The sequence below is a fragment of the Diorhabda sublineata genome, chromosome 3 (assembly GCF_026230105.1).
Source record: "Diorhabda sublineata isolate icDioSubl1.1 chromosome 3, icDioSubl1.1, whole genome shotgun sequence".
In the NCBI taxonomy this organism is placed as follows: Eukaryota; Metazoa; Arthropoda; class Insecta; order Coleoptera; family Chrysomelidae; genus Diorhabda; species Diorhabda sublineata.
Genome location: NC_079476.1, coordinates 7,400,076 through 7,416,762, shown reverse-complemented (window position 1 = coordinate 7,416,762; position 16,687 = coordinate 7,400,076). Strand labels below are relative to the sequence as shown.

Genomic DNA, 16,687 nt, shown 5'->3' with positions numbered 1-16,687 from the left:
AAATGCCCAGCCCTTGAGCACGGGCTTCCCCCGGAATCGATCGTCGAATATCACCCGAGTGGGTGGATGCAGAGTGAGATTTTTTCTGATGTTTGGTTTAATCACTTCCTGAAATATACCAAACCCACCGAGACTGACCCGGTGTTACTGGTTCTTGATGGCCATGCAACGCACACTAAGAATTTAACGTTAGTTGAAAAGGCAAGGGCAAATTATGTAAACATAATTGTAATACCTCCACATACATCCCACCGGCTACAGCCATTAGATGTTGCCTTCATGTTTCCGCTCAATACGTACTATGAACAAGAAACGAAGAAATGGTTACTGAATAATCCTGGGAAGATGATAACATTATATCAAGTCGGAGAACTGTTTGGTAACGCATTTAAACGGGCCGCAACTGCACAAAATGCTATTAATGGCTTCAAAGCCACTGGAATTTATCCATATAATCCGGATGTATTTCCAGAGGAACTATTCAAACCGGCAGAGACTACTGACACTCCGCAATCAGTTCTACTTGAGAATAGATTTAATGAAATAAATCAGTTTCCACAACCAGGGCCCTCTAGAGTTAGATCCCCGTCTCCTATAGTCCATTCAGTACTAAAAAAATCACAAGCTGTAGATCCCATTTCAAAAGAAATCTCTGGAAACCTATATTATTCACCGCAAGACGTATTACCCTTACCCAAAGTGAGTGATGTAGGAGCGCCCAAAAGAAAATTAAAAAGGGGGAAAACCATGGTGCTAACATCAACCCCTAATTATGAAGAGTTAAAAGTTGCAAAAGAAATTAAAATATCAAAAGGCAAAAAAGAAGCGGTTAAAAAAATATTGGTAAAAACCAAGAAAACAAAAATACAAAAGGGAACAAACACGGATGAAGATACGTCGTCAGACAGTTCAATTCTGGTTGAGTTGGTAAATTCAAGTGATACAGATAGCGATCTAGAATTTTATCCTAAGACAAAGGATTTCGATATTGAAGAGGTTGGCATCAAAAACCTAAATAGTGATGAATTTATATTAACAGAATTAACATCTGACAAATTGACAAAAAAAAAGTTTCTTGCCCAAATAGTTAGCATTGAAAAAACCTCTGAACCTAAGATTATTGTTTCCTTTTAAATTAAATTAACGAAATTTTAGGAAAAGTTAAAGTAGAAATTTTGAGGCACGGAAAAATTAAAGTTTGTTAATAACCTTCTTAAATTTTTATTAGGAATATCTTTATGTTTATGTCAGTTGTTCCTTTCTTTTTTTATAGAGAAAATGATTATTTTTCTTTCATTTCAATAATAAGTGGTGCTTCATAGTAAAAAGCCTACAATCTTTCAAGTTTTTCTTTGATACATAATGCTCAAAATTGTTAAAATGTCGTTTTCGCTGTTTTCATGACAACAATGAAGTGTTATTTGTTTTTGTATTAAGCTCTTGTGTACGAAAAGTGTTTTCTTTTATCTGGTAATTACTTTCCACTTTGCCCCTATGTACGTATCCTATTCGCCCCATATATGGGCAAAGCGGATATTTTGCATTAACTCACTTTTTCTTCTATAAATTCATAGCTCTGGTCTAGAATCACTGGATATGTCGGGAAACAACAGCTAAATCATGGAAGAAGAGACTTCAGTCATCCAAAATACTCTCTCAGTTACTAAAAAAATATTTATAGGAAGGCTTTGTTAAGGTGACCACTTTGCCCCAACTTCCCCTACAGATGTTCAAAATGACATAGAAATATTGAAGCAAGCCAGGCCCAATATAATCAATAACGATAATCGATTTTTATTTGCAATTCCTGACAGTAACAGTCACATCGTCGGGTATAAGATATTAGCAAAATATTCAAAAGATAGTGGCACCAAACGACCTGAAGCTTTAACTTCTACAAGGCTAAGAAAACATTTAGCTACTCTTTCCCAAATTTTTAGTATGACTGACACAGATTTGGAGCAGCTGTCCACTTTTATGGGACACGATTCTCGAACACATAAGAGTCATTGCCTGATGATGTATATCAATTTGCGAAGGTGGCAAAAATTTTACTCTTAATGGAAAAAGGAGGTGCTGCAGCATTCAAAGGTAAACGTTTGGATGAAATAGATGTGGATTTGGAAGAAGATCTAAACAGTGACCTCATGCTTGAAGAAAGAGACACTATCGACCCCGAGATAGACAATAATGATGATTTACCTGAATTTACTCAAAATGCTAATGTTCAAGTTAACGAAATTCAAGAAAGGACTGAAGGACAACAATTACCTAAACCAGTGATTCCCAAAGTGGTCCATATCGACCCCCAGGGGTCGATGAAGTCCTGCAAGGGGTCTATGTAGGCAAAAAAATAAATTGGGGGACCATGAAATAAAAATGGGGGTCAATAGATAGAAGTTTTCAAAATTACAAAATTTTAATATAATTTTTATATAATAATATAATTTTATATTAGTTATTAATATATTTTATGTTGTATTCGTTACATCAAAGGAAAACAAATACGTTAGCAAACGAATGTATATCGAAACAAAAATCACTCTCTAATCTAAGCTAATGAAAAGAATCACGATTTGTAAATATTAAACATCCGTTGTTGTTGAAATTTGATTAAGCAGAATTGTTTTTAAGAAAGAAATAAGAGAGCAATGACGACACGCTCCATTTTTATGTATGTGCAAGCGTATTCTTTGTGAGGGCTTCGGTCCACTAATAGTCCGAGAGCCAGCTGTCGAAAATCGAGACGATTATTTAAAGCATGAGATTTACAGGGTAGATAGATAATGATGAATGAAATTAACTGAATTCCGATCATCTGATCTATTTCAAATTTCTAAAAGAGTACAAAATAATTGCATATAATTAATTTTTCCTATAATTTCAATAAAATTATTAATTAATTACGAATTAAGGGTTGTTTTTTTTAACTCGCCGTATAATTAATAAATATTTTCTTGTTCAGAATTAAATAATCTACAAATCTATGATAGTACGGTGCTTTAATTCCGATTATAACTAGTAAAAAATTCAACATTTGTTCTCGTATCACTATTGCGCGGCTAATTAAGGGTAATTTGCCCTATGTTTCCGTAGGCTTGCCTGAGATAATTTAATATTTTCTTGTTCAGAAATAATATATTTTTTTGTATTCTATATATTCTGATCTTTAAATCTGAGTCAAATTTAAAACGAAATACCACTGTTTCAGCACTATAAATAATTACCGGAAATAACCCGTTTTAGGGGCAATTCCGTGGATGGACATTATGCAAGCTATGATTTTTGGAATCCTCATATCATTATCTATCTACCCTGTAAATCTCATGCTTTAAATAATCGTCTCGATTTTCGACAGCTGGCTCTCGGACCATAAAGGTTCAATCAAAAACAGTGTTAATTTTGCTGTGTTTGACATCAGTTGAATAATAGCACTGTGCACTTTGTGTTTTACTTTGTTATCCTCAACGAAAGGAATACTAATTTGATTCGAAGTTTCGAAGAAAAGTAAGTACCTCTTACATTATGTTTTATAAAATATTAATTTTGTTCTTGTTGTTAGAATTGAAGAAAAATTTAAAATAAATAAATTAAATTTTTAATTATTGTTTTATGTTATATAAATAGCTTTCGTTGTCCACAGATAACCTATACTAAGCATGTCCCAATCAAAAAAGAAATGTAGACAGTACAATGTTGATTATCTGAAGTTTGGCTTTATTCCATCATTGTCGAATAAACAACTGCCATTGTGCCTTATATGCAACAAAGTATTTAGCAATGACGCCATGAAGCCATCTAAGCTGGAAGATCATTTAAGAAGATGTCATCCAGATAAATTAGATAAAGATTTGAAATATTTTCAAACTCTCAAAGAGAATCTTCAGAAAAGACCCACGCTGGACAAAATGTTCACTTTGACGTCACAAAGAAATGATGATGGTTTTCGAGCGTCTTATAATATCTCGCTACTTATAGCAAAATCCGGAAAACCGCATACCATTGGAGAGCAGTTAATTTTGCCAGCCGTTGAAGAGGTTATAAAGACTGTTTTACACAAACCTGCGTTTGATATCATAAAGAAAATACCCTTAAGCAACAATTCTGTTCAAAGACGCATTGATGAAATGAGTGATGATATTGAAAACTTCCTATGTAAATATTTGCAAACGACCCATTTCTCTATACAACTGGACGAGTCAACTTTACCTGGAAATGAAGCATTATTACTAGCATATGTTCGCTTTATTATGGATCAAAATATCCACGAAGAATTGCTATTTGCGAGAACTTTGGCAACCGACACTAAAGGCGAATCAATTTTTCATGTTTTGAGGGATTACTTTATTGAAAAAGAAATTCCTCTATCAAATATAATATCTGTAGCTACCGCTGGAGCATCTGCCATGGTTGGTCGATATCGTGGATTTATAAGCTTTTTAAAAGTTAGGGGTATTAGCAGTACATTGCGTCATCCATAGACAACACCTAGTTGCTAAAAATTTGAATGAAAGATTGCATGAATCTCTGCAATTTGTCATTGACGCACTAAACCGAATCCGCAGCAATGCGTTGAATACGCGATTATTTGCGCAGTTGTGTGAAGATAACGACGAGAACTTCCACCAATTACTTCTTCACACTAATGTGCGTTGGCTGTCGAAAGGTTTATGCTTGGTAAGATTTTTTGCACTTTTTGAAACTGTTCTAGAGTTTCTCGATGGTAGATATGAAAATTTAAAAGAAAGTTTATTAAAAAGAAAAACGGACCGATTTATTTGCTAAATTTAATACGATGAATTTGCAGTTGCAAGGTGACAGTTTAAATTTGATTAAGACAAAGTCGGTCATTTCAGCGTTTCTTGCCAGAATTAAAATGATGAAGCAAAACATTGGACAGAGCGAATTTTCACAATTTCCCAATTTATCCCAAGTAAACTGCCAAGAAGACGATGTTCCAGTCTATGTGCATCATTTGAATGCACTCTACTCAGATTTTGAAACGAGATTCGAAGATATTTTGACGCTAGTAATACCACAATGGATTATTAATCCTTATGGTGATATTGAGGAGACGGATATCTCATTACAAGAAGAATTAATTGGAATAAGTACAAACGAAGAACTTAAGGTAGAGTTCAGAAAGGGTTATCAACAATTTTGGCTTCAGAAAGACATACCTGCTACATATCCCGGAGTGTGGAATATCACGAGAAAGTTTTTAATTGCCTTTCCGTCTTCATATCTCGTAGAAAGAGGTTTCAGTGCAGTTACTAATCTTATTACAAAAAAAAGAAACAAACTGGACATAGTAAACCGAGGAGATTTGAGATTAAATGTTACTAAATGGAAGCCAAATGTTGATAATTTGTTATTAAAGCATCAAGTTCATCCCTCGCATTGAATGAATTAATTTCTTTTTTGTTTTTTTTACAACACATTTTGTTTAAAATTTAATTAATAAATTAGTTAATGTATAAAAATGTGTTTTTTTTTGTCTTTTACACTATAGGAACTACTTATTTATTATTTTTTTTTAAAGAACAGGTGGGGGTCTAATAAAAACCATAAAATATGGCAAGGGGTCTACGAAACAAAAAAGTTTGGGAACCTCTGACCTAAACTAAAAAAACAAATTAAGAGAGAACCTTGAACAAAAAAATAAAGTTAAAGTTCTTTTAAAAAATCACATTAAAAATAAGAAAGCACCCACGCAAAGGGAATGTGAAGAATTAATTTCTCAGACTGGAAAACTTCTTGAAAACAAAAACTGGTTAAAAATAAAGTTTTCATACAAAACGTCTACAGAAGAAGATATAATGATTAATATATCTTTCGAGCTAGGCACTTTTTTCTTTAAAATACTTTCTTTTTTTATTTTTGTTAAAATTTTCAGGTGCAATTATACCTAAAATTTCAATCAATAGTTATTTGTTTAAGTAGGCAGCTAAATGTGTCAGCAAAATTTATATTTGCTGCCAATCGGAGAAAAACTATTTTATTTTCGAATATATATTGACAAAAATTTGTAGTGTGTTTTATTAAACCTTTAGTATTAGTGTAGAATTAACTCTGCCAGAAAAAATACCACTGAAATTGAAAAAAAATATTAAAACAAAACATTTTTTAAACGTAGTTTGTGATTTTAATGTGGATTCATATCTTCTAGTGGAATAAACATTTTTTTAAAATTGTTATGTCAGGGCTTGCAATTCAAGATTAGTATGTAATTGAAGCATCTAGTTCAAGGAAATGTGGCAACGTTGTAGGTTCCTCAATGACTGCAGTATGTACAATTTTTAGACATTTCGACGTCCAATAGCTCATTTTTGGAAAGACGTCATATTGCCTGATTATAAAATTTTGGAAAAAAATTAAAACCAATTTTATGAATAATATAACACAAATATATAGATGAGGATAGCATTTAAAACTATATACTTGCAGAAAAGTATAGAATATCCCGTGTTTGGAGGGGGAAGTCTGATGCTTGCCTATGAAAGGGACGTCGTATTAATAGCAGGATGTATATATATATATATATATATATATATATATATATATATATATATATATATATATATATATATATATATACTTATATAAGGAGTTTTAAATAAAATTTTAAAAATCCCTATGGATCAATTTTGCCAAAGATAAGTTGAATTTAAAGGAAATTTTCTTCCTCTCATTAATAGGTAGCTATATTATTTTTGAAATGCGATAAATAATAATAAAAAATTGTAGCCATTATTGTAATGTCAAATAATTTCATTAGTTATATATTTTTTTTTGTAATCTTATCCCAATATTACTTTCTAATTTTTTTATATCCAACACATACTTTTTTCTGGAAAATCAACTGAAATTCAAAATACCCTTGACATAGACAAAAAATTTATCTCTTTATATAGATAACCTAGCAAATTGGCAGTGGGAATAAGGTATATTAATAATGTAAGGGTCTATAAAATGGACCCTCATGAAAAGTTTAGCTATGTTATGGAGCCTACTGAATCAAAAATAGTATTTGGTGTGGCACAGGGTTCAATAGTTGATATATGTGACAATGTCTCTCACTGTCACATTCAATCATATGCTGATGACATTCAGGTTCTGTATTACTTTGATCCTACAGATCCAGAAGCAACAGCTTCACACCTAATTATTCCATTGGGCATAATCTAAAGCTGAATGTAAATAAGACTGAAGTTTTGCTGTTTCGTTCTCAGAGACGTAGAGAGCATTTGCCATAAAATTTAAAGTTGAATTTGAGCAGTGAGACGTTGGTATTTGTTAAGAACTAATTCTAGATGTGGACTTGAGGTTTAAAGATACTTTTGCAGAAAATCTATGCTAAGATGACAGTCTATATAAACAGGTCTATTCTTAATTTTTAGATGTGGAAAAAAAATTGTGAAACTCTGGTATTGTCTACTTTTATCTACTGCAATAATGTTTACTATCCTTGTCTTGACATAACATTGAAAAATTGTGTGCAATAGTACAAAACGTGTTTTGTACATTTATTTCTAAGCGAAGAAAGTATGACCATATTTTGGCAAAAATTAATGAATTAAATTCGTTAAAAATGTCTAAAGTTGCAAATGTTCAATTAATGTGTATCCTTAAGAATGTCTTAAAACATTCAATACCTGTTTATTTGAGAAAAAAAATTATTTATTGAGAAAAAATACATAATGTCATGTGAGACATGAAAATTTGTTGAGTATGCGCTTTTTTCCGGAACAAAAAATATAATTGTCGCAGTCATAGTAGGATTCGTGCGGTTGTGTAATTTTACGTCGCGATAAAAAACTCGACTCCGTATCTTAATACATAGTGCGAAAACCTACAACCCTAGTTGGCCAAGACTCCAGAAGAAGTTATTATAATAAAAGAATAATGCCCAATTTTAGAAGAAAAATATTATATTAAAGTAGTTGAATCAAAAGACAATTGTACTATAGAAATTCTAAACGGTCGTTGTCCAGAAAATTGTTATGCAAGTGATGTGAACCTCTAAGAAACTATCAAATAAGTGACTAATATTGAAATTTTAGTGTTTCCAAACTCATTAACTGAAGTGTTATCTAAATGTGCCTCAGGTCATTATTTGGAAAAACCCATCAATCATCAGGATTCCGAAAAATTGTAGAATTCAAACAGAAAATGAAATCTTTTCAACTAATATACAAATTAAAGAAGGAAAGTCAATAATTTTGCCACAATTAGATTTTGAATTTTTAAGCAGTCAAACATAAAAGTCACCAAATTTAAGTTGAATAGATTTTGAAAAACTTTATGAAATTGATAAATTGCCACCAATTCAAGATATACAAAATTCACTAAGCCATACAACAACTGAATTATTTTCATTAATAATAATTTTTACAGTTCTTTAGTATTTTGGTTCACTCGAAAATTTAAAAGAATATATTCAAGAAGAAAATTGAAGATGTAAAAAAAGAAGAGATAAAAAATCCACAACGTGAATTGGATTATTTTCAATAATAATAATAATTTGTATAGTTGTTTTAGATTTTAGTTAACTCAGAACTCAAAAGAATATTTTCAAGAAAGAAGAAAATTGAAGATAAGAAAAAAGAAGTCCTAAAAAATCCAACGTCATACAATTGGATTATTGTCAATAATAATAATAATAACTCGAAAATTTAAAAGAATATTTCAAGAAGAAAATTGAAGATAAGAAGAATCAGAAATTGAAGAAATAAATCAGAAATAGAAAAATAACTCCATTATTTTTCATTCTTAGGAAAGGAGGTGTTAGATCTAGAAAAATTCAGACGATTTTAAAAATTAAAACGCAAAAAGAAAATAAATTGTATATAAGTTGCAAAATACAATTTAATGAGTTTTGTTAATTCAATTCTTTATATTAATTAAATTCATTCAATATTTGTAAAATTGTAATGTGTTTGTGTGAATAAAATTTTTTTAAAAACAGTTCTTCCGGAACAAAAATATAATTTGAGGGTGTCAGTAACTGAGAAATTATGAGATAAATTCCTTGTCTAAGAAAAAAATAGATAAGGAACATCTGACAGTAAAACTCTATAACACATGAACATTATCACTATTACATTAGCGCAATTCTTGTATCTTTCAATCGACAGGATCTTACATAATAAAACAAAATAACGAGATCCCATTAAATTAATACCAAAAAGCTAATAACGAATATTTTAGTTGACTTATTAATTAGAACAGATTACTAAATTCCAACTCTAAACATCCATTTGGCGAAAACTTGTCAATCAATACTATCATCAACAGTTTCCGCCTAAAGACTATACATTAGAAGCTAACTACATCACTTAAACTCCCCATTTTTGCTTCCCACATACAGAAATACAGTTAAATGTATATATAAAAGAACATATTCATAATTTTTTAACTTTGCTCTTTTTTGCCTCGCGGCATAGTGTCTGGCAAACGTTGATCCACGTCTGTTCGTAATCGCTCGTAGATACACCGGAAGATGAGGAAGGACTATGCGAGACACATTCGCAAACTAACTTGGCCAGTCAATCGACTAAAAGACCTTGGGAGACGTTGATTAATGTTTCTTTTAACACTTTGAAAGATGGTCGGTTTTCGGGAAGTGGCGCCCAACATTTTCTCATTACCTATAATAATTTGAAATAAGTTATGTTCTAACACATATTTATTTAGTCACGAAGATGATACTATAAAAAAAAAGAATAAACATATTAATTATTTCGGCTCCGATAAACAATATAGATTAATTACGTTAATTTTTTATTTTGAGTTTTTATTAGGCCTTGTTATTTTAAAGTGGATTAAAGTGATTACTAACAATGAAATGAGCTGGAAAAAGATGCATAATTAAAGTTATAACGTTAAAAAAGTTATTATTTAATCGTAATGATTATCTACAATGCCCTGCTGCTTGTTTAGGGCTTCCATTACGTAATCACGAACTCATTTAAAAGTATTTTTAATTCCGTAACTGAAGATGTCAATTCCGTACTTACGTAATTATTGGTATCTTAAATCAATAACAATTAAAAAGTATTAAGCACACCAGTTATACCAAACGTGGCAACAGTATACAATATATAATGTTGTTGTACTTTCACTTTTTACAGATAGAGAGTGTTGCTGTATTTTTTGAATAACTTATGTTAGTGCTGTACTTTGCCGTTTGTCACGTGATACTGTCACATTGCCTTAACTTTAGAAACAAGTAATGCGTGATTTTTATTGAAGCTATCAGTTCTGAATTAATTTTAAAAGGATTGTGTGTGTTATTAGATTTGTAATCAAATGTAAAATTCACTTGGATGGAATAAAAATTGTTTTGTCATTATGTCGCCGTGATTCAAACTTATTGACTGCAGACGCTGCGCTTCGATTTATGCTAGAGAAACTTGATCTTTAGTCAAACGATCTCAGTGGAAAACTGGCCACATCTCTTAGAAAGAGAATAAAGGAAAGGCGAACAAATGCATTCGGTGTTTGACAATATTTGTATAACAATGAGAATTTTTTTAAAGCTACTGCAACAAAATATTTCACGAAACCATCATCGGATGATATACAAATGTATATAGTGGAACTGGAATATAATTCTACACAAATATGTACAAATTGACAACCACAACCGAGTGCATCAGACGCAATTGCCACCGAAGACGATGATGACGAGGAGTTGACAATCGCACAATAGTTAGACAAAGAAATAAAGAAAATGACTACTTTCGATAACACGTTCAAGCCGAACGAGCCATTTCATCCACAGTATATTTTTGTAGTAAATTAAGAAGTTCCCTGGGTGACAAAACTTTAGGAAGATTCTACAGGATGTTTCAAAAAATGTGATCCCGTCTGTAGGTTATATAGAAAACTGAAAAATATTTAGGGTGTGGCAACATTGTATTGAAATATTATATGAATATGTTTTTCATTATTATTATTTATTAAGCAGAATTTCAAGTGAACTTAAACATCATTTAATTTTACGTCAAAAAAGGTAAAAACTCGATACTGTGTAGCGTTGATGAAAATTCAAAAAAGGCTAATGACATTAAAGAATTCAATTAGAGTGGGTATACAAAATGTGCTCCGTCTCCAAGTCTATACTTTTTTCCAAAGAATCCATTAATCTTCTAAATGGTTAGGAGTCAGCTATGAGGTCATTAAAGTTAAAAAAAAAGAATACATTTCAAAAAATTTGAATTGGCCTGACCTTTCTTGTAATGTTTGGACAAACATCCACTCTAACTGGTAGATCGACTGGCAAGAACTCTTAGATTTGGTCTGTAATGATAAGGATGCAGCTGTTGCTCTTTAAGTATCCACCAAATACTTGAAAATACGTATTTGTTTGACTTGACACATTCCTTACGCTAACTGTTGGATTTTGGTCAACTAAATTAAAATTCATAATTTCTTTATTAATGGTTCTTGTTCTACCAGAATTTATTTTTTTAGGTCTAACATTCCCAGTTTGTCGACAACGTCGTTCAATGGTTCTAAATGTATTTTTACTTCGAGGAAATTTTTCTGCATAACGTATAACAGCTGTACTAGAGTTTCCTAAATGATCGACTAAGGTTAATAACATGTCAATGTATTCAAAATTTGAGTAAATTTTGATTAACAATATCTAATATAACAAATAATAAGGTTTCAGAAATGTAATTATTATTGACTCAACGTCATAACTATTAATGAATGACAGTTCTCCTTGGCAAATCAGAGAAAATCCTATTGCCATGTAAAATTCAAAGTTAAATAATTATGGATACTCAGTTATTGGGGGCATTGGTATGAAACAAACAGCAGTTTCAGTCCCAGAACCATTAAATTGTTGTTTCTTTCATACTAATGCCTCCAATGGCTCAGTGCCCATACTTATTAAAATTTGACAGGTTAGGCTGGATTTTTGTGAAACGTTACAAGAAACGAAAGCCATCAGTCCCAATTTTTTTAAATGTATCTGTTTTATTGCTGGAGACTCTTTACGCGACAAAAAATTTTCAATTCACATAATGCTTACTAATTAATAATAATAATAATTTATAACTTTATCATTACTTCATACCAGCATCAGTTATTAAATATTTAAATCAAAATATTTCGAAAAACGGCATAAAATTGGTAAAAAACTAAATGATGTTCAAGTTCACTTGAAATTTTGTTAAATGAATCTAATATTGGAAAAGTTATGTTTAATACTACTTTGTATGAATCGTGTAACTAGCGCCTTCTATGAGAGTCAGACAAAAACAAATTTATTGGATGTTTCAGCGTCCAAAACATATTCGTATAAAATTTCAATACACTGCTCTTTATCATCCTTTATCTTGAATACGAAATTTTTTTACTGAGCAAACCCCAAATATTTTTCACTTTTCTATTTATCCTAGAGACGGGATCACACTTTTTTAAAACACCCTATATTCGGGACGAAAAAAAAATGGTTTGACTCAACTGATGTATGTTGATAAGTTCTTGAATAAATATATTTTTGTTTAAATATTGTGTTCATTCTGATAATTCCGTGAATTTGAGATAGTAGAAGTTAATTGTAAAAATTGTAGATACTCTATCTACAATATTTACAAAAATTGATAGTCAATTAAAAAATATGGAAAAAATTACGTAATTATGGAATTGGAGAAATAAGTTGTGTAATTAGTTACATAACTGACATTTTCGTAATTTTGGAAACCCTATACTATCAAATTTTCTAATGAATAATTCAATACTTACATCATACACATCTTTGTAACAAGCTTTTGGTTTTTCTAAAATTATGCATTTTTGCACTCTTTCGACCACTTCTGTGTTTTTTAATCTACCATAAGGCATTTTACCACAAGTAAATACCTCCCACATTAAAACGCCTAAAAAAAGATTTTAAAAAAATTCATTTGGTTATTATCGAATTTAAAAATTAAAAAAATCAATGAAATTGTGACTTGTAAATGGTGCTTCGATAAGAACGTAATTTTTCAGTGTTACATTGTTAAATTTGGGAATTATGTATAAAACGAAATATCTCATGAATGGTCGCCACGGATTTACTGGCATATGCGTACCCTTTTGACGAAATTTTTTAATAACGTTATTGACTACATAGTCAATAGTGTCTAATTTCGGCTTTAAATGCTTCGATCAGTGACAGATTTACTATTCATCTTTTGCAGCCTCTACTCATCTCTGAAAATTGATACCTTGGTTCACAATGATTTCAATACTTTTTTTTTCAATAGAATGTCAACTTTATAATTTGATAAGTTGACTTAACGAGTCGATAATGCATGCATAGATAGAAAAGCTTCTTTCACCTGAACAATTTGTCGCTGGTTAAACTAAAATATGAATACATTTTTCCTACATTTCGAAACAAAGGTAGACTATTTCTATACAAATTTCAAATGTCGTTTCCTCTGTGTGAAAACTACTCTTTTTTCAAATTGTAAATCGAAATAAAAAAGTTTACATCAAAATTTGCCACCCCTTGATATCTGCCGCCATAGGCTACAGTCTACTCAGCCACTGGCTTCGATAGTCACCAGCTCATTGGCATAAATCTGTGACTTCAGATAACCCCGCAGCCAGAAGTCTAAAGGCGTTAAATCGCAAGAGCGTGGCGAGGCCAGTTCTGGTCAAAAAACCGGGAAATGACACGACCAGGGGCAAACTCGTGCAAGATCGTTAATGTTTCACGGTATGATATGGGGCACCGTCCTATCGAAACCACATGTCGTCAAGGCTTCAAAATGAGGCACAAGAAACTTTGTTGTCATATTACGATAACGTTCGTCACCCTTACTGCATTACCTTCTCAGTTTCGATGAAAAACGGTCCAATTAATCTTCCAGACCATAATGCACCCTATAAAGTAATCAGTTGTGGATGCATTGCTTTCTGATGAATCATTTGTGAATTTTCTAAGTCCCGATTGGGACAGTTTTATCAAAGCCATCGAAGTGAAGATGAGCGTCATTACAGAAAATGATTTTATTTGCAAAATCAGTAGGTTGCTCAAGGATCCAATTAGTGAAATCTCTTCGCTGTTCACGGTCTAGTGTCTGAAGTTGTTGCGTCAGTTGAATTGTATAAATGTCCAATTCTTGTGTCCGATGGTGAATTCTGTCACACTCTCGTGAACAGCCGTGATATTTAGTTCTGAACGACCTATACGAGCTCGTATAGTGTGTTTCACACCAGTAACTGAACCAATACTTTTGAATTTTTTTATTATTCTTTTCACAGTAGTTAAATTAGGCACATTATTTCGACCGAGCATTTTTGACAATTATAACGCGTTGTTATATAGTGTAATATTCCGTTTTTACTAACTCCCAACGATCTGTCACTTCATAATCATGTGACATTATGACTGTCAAGCAATTCAAATCTTGCGCTCTTATTGAAACGTTCTTTATATAAAATCACTTTTTATTCTTGACGTACTCATTTAAACATATGTGATACAAAACCATAAAAAATCAATATAAAAATATAATGAAGCGGTGATATGGTTTTAATCCAATCGTCCTAGATTACATTATAATTACCAAGCATTTCTGAATAAAAATACCCCAAGTGTCTCGTATAAAATATCAACTGTTTATATTTAAATGTATATAGAAAGTAAGGATGATCCATTTTACAAATTAGTATTATTGCTATATAACACATCCCTCAATAAGTCATGTGACTAATTAGGAAAACCCATTTTTTGCCAAAAATCGATTTTATTCATCAATGTAATCTCATTGTATAGCAATACAATCATTCCAACGCTTCTCTACTTCTCGATGCCGTGCTTATACAAACAGCTTCAGTTTCAGCAATTACTTCTTCATTCGAGCTGACTTTCTTACCGAAGAGCATTTTTTTGGGAATAGCGAATAGCCAGTAGTCACTGAGGGCCAGATTTGGACTATACGGTAGATTAGGAAGTAATTCGAAATGTTATTCGTTCAATTTAACTATCGTTGTCATCGATGCATTGTCTTGGTGAAACAATGGTTTTTCTTCGACATATAGTTTTTTTCCTCAATTTCAATTAAAAATCAGACAGGGGAAGTACTAGTAAATGAAGTAGATATAATGGAGCTTCTGGAAAGAATATTTTGAAAGACTGCTTGATATAGAAAATAAAAGACACGACAAAAAGAAACAACAAAGAGAGAAAGAAGATGAAAAACTCAAGAAGAAAGAAGTGAACAGCTTATAACTAAAGAGGAATTGGTCACAGCAATAAAATAGCTAAAGAATGGAAAGGCACTAGGAGAAGATAAAATTACATCGTAGATGATAAAGAACATGGAAAAAAGCTACCTCATTATTGCTAGAAATTTTGGATAAAAGGAAAGATTGGAAAATGGGCTTTATATTACCAGTGCACAAAAAGGGAGACAGCAAAAACTGCAATAATTATAGAGGAATATCCCTATTATATACACAGCTAAAGCTTTTCGAACAAATAATCGAAAAGTGCCTTCGAACTAAAATAGAACAGACTTTGGAAGAGACGAAAAGTGGATTTAGGAAAAGCAGAAGCATACAAGGATCATGTGTTGACTATAAAAGAAATGATATATCATAACAGAAAAACAGAAGGATCTATAAGAAAATTTAAACAACTGAGAGCAAATATTGAGAGAAAACGGAATGAAAATGAATAAAAAGGAAACCAATCGTTACACTAGTGGCAAATGTATAAGAAAAAAAATCGAAATCGGGGTTAATTAGAGCTTATAGAAAAGTTAGTAATCTCCAATACCTGGGAAATGGAAGAAACAGAAAGACAGGATTTAGAATTGAACAATAGAATAGAGAAGGCGAACAAGATATACTATGCATTAAGCAAGCGGCCCATAAACAAAAAAGAAACCTTCAAATAAACAAAAATGAAAGTGTTCAAAGCAATTTACTTGTCAAATATCACATACGGCTGTGATTCTTGTTAGAAAGAAAAGAGTAAAATTGGCGCACTAGAGTTGAAATACCTTAGAAGCAGAAACTAGATCAGAAACTTGCTTATTTGAGAAGATTTAAAAGTTGAGCCCATACAAGAATACATAGAAAGAAGAAAACTAGGATGTTGGGACCATTTACAAAGATTGGATATCATAGTGCCAGTTAAGAAAATTTCTGAAAATAAAATGCTGGGTAAAAGGAAAAATGGAAGACTACGAGTAACATGGGATAATACGCTAGGAAAAATCTTAAAATAGAAGGGAAGGTCATGGGTTGAAGTGAAAAATTTGGAGCAAAATAGGAAAGACTGAGAACTTTTTACAAGGAATAATTAAATTAATACCCTTACAAACTATTGGTTGTAAAGGGGAAAGTATGAATATATAGATTCTGGTGGAGCAATAAGTTTATTTACACTGGTAGATTGGAAATAAATTATTTAAAAAATTTACATTGACATTTCTATATTCCATAAAATATTTTATAATGCCATTTATTGTCCTCGTACATTAAAATTCAAAATGTATATAATATGCCAATTTATAATGCAAATTCAATTATCAATAAATAAAGTAAATACGAAAGGAGAGAAAGAAGAATACTAGGAATTGAATATATTCCATAGTAAGTTTCAAGTACCAGCTTGTTTCATCATAACAATTTCATTAGAATGAATACAAAAGTGTAATACAAGTAGACC

The 16,687-nt window shown here is 31.4% G+C and overlaps 1 protein-coding gene across 3 annotated transcripts in view; it reads right to left on the bottom strand.

Annotated features, from left to right (window-relative positions):
* Positions 1–8,834: 8,834 nt before the first annotated feature.
* LOC130441135 (tyrosine-protein kinase Btk29A) overlaps positions 8,835–16,687 on the bottom strand; it is a 62,404-nt gene continuing 54,551 nt past the window's right edge. For all 3 annotated transcript variants that reach the window (XM_056774685.1, XM_056774684.1, XM_056774683.1), the window contains 2 exons: positions 12,763–12,896; positions 8,835–9,650 (listed from right to left, as the gene is read on the bottom strand). In XM_056774685.1, coding sequence (XP_056630663.1) covers positions 9,549–9,650; positions 12,763–12,896 — 236 coding nt within the window. In that variant the 3' untranslated portion in view covers positions 8,835–9,548. The remainder of the gene's footprint in view (positions 9,651–12,762; positions 12,897–16,687) is intronic.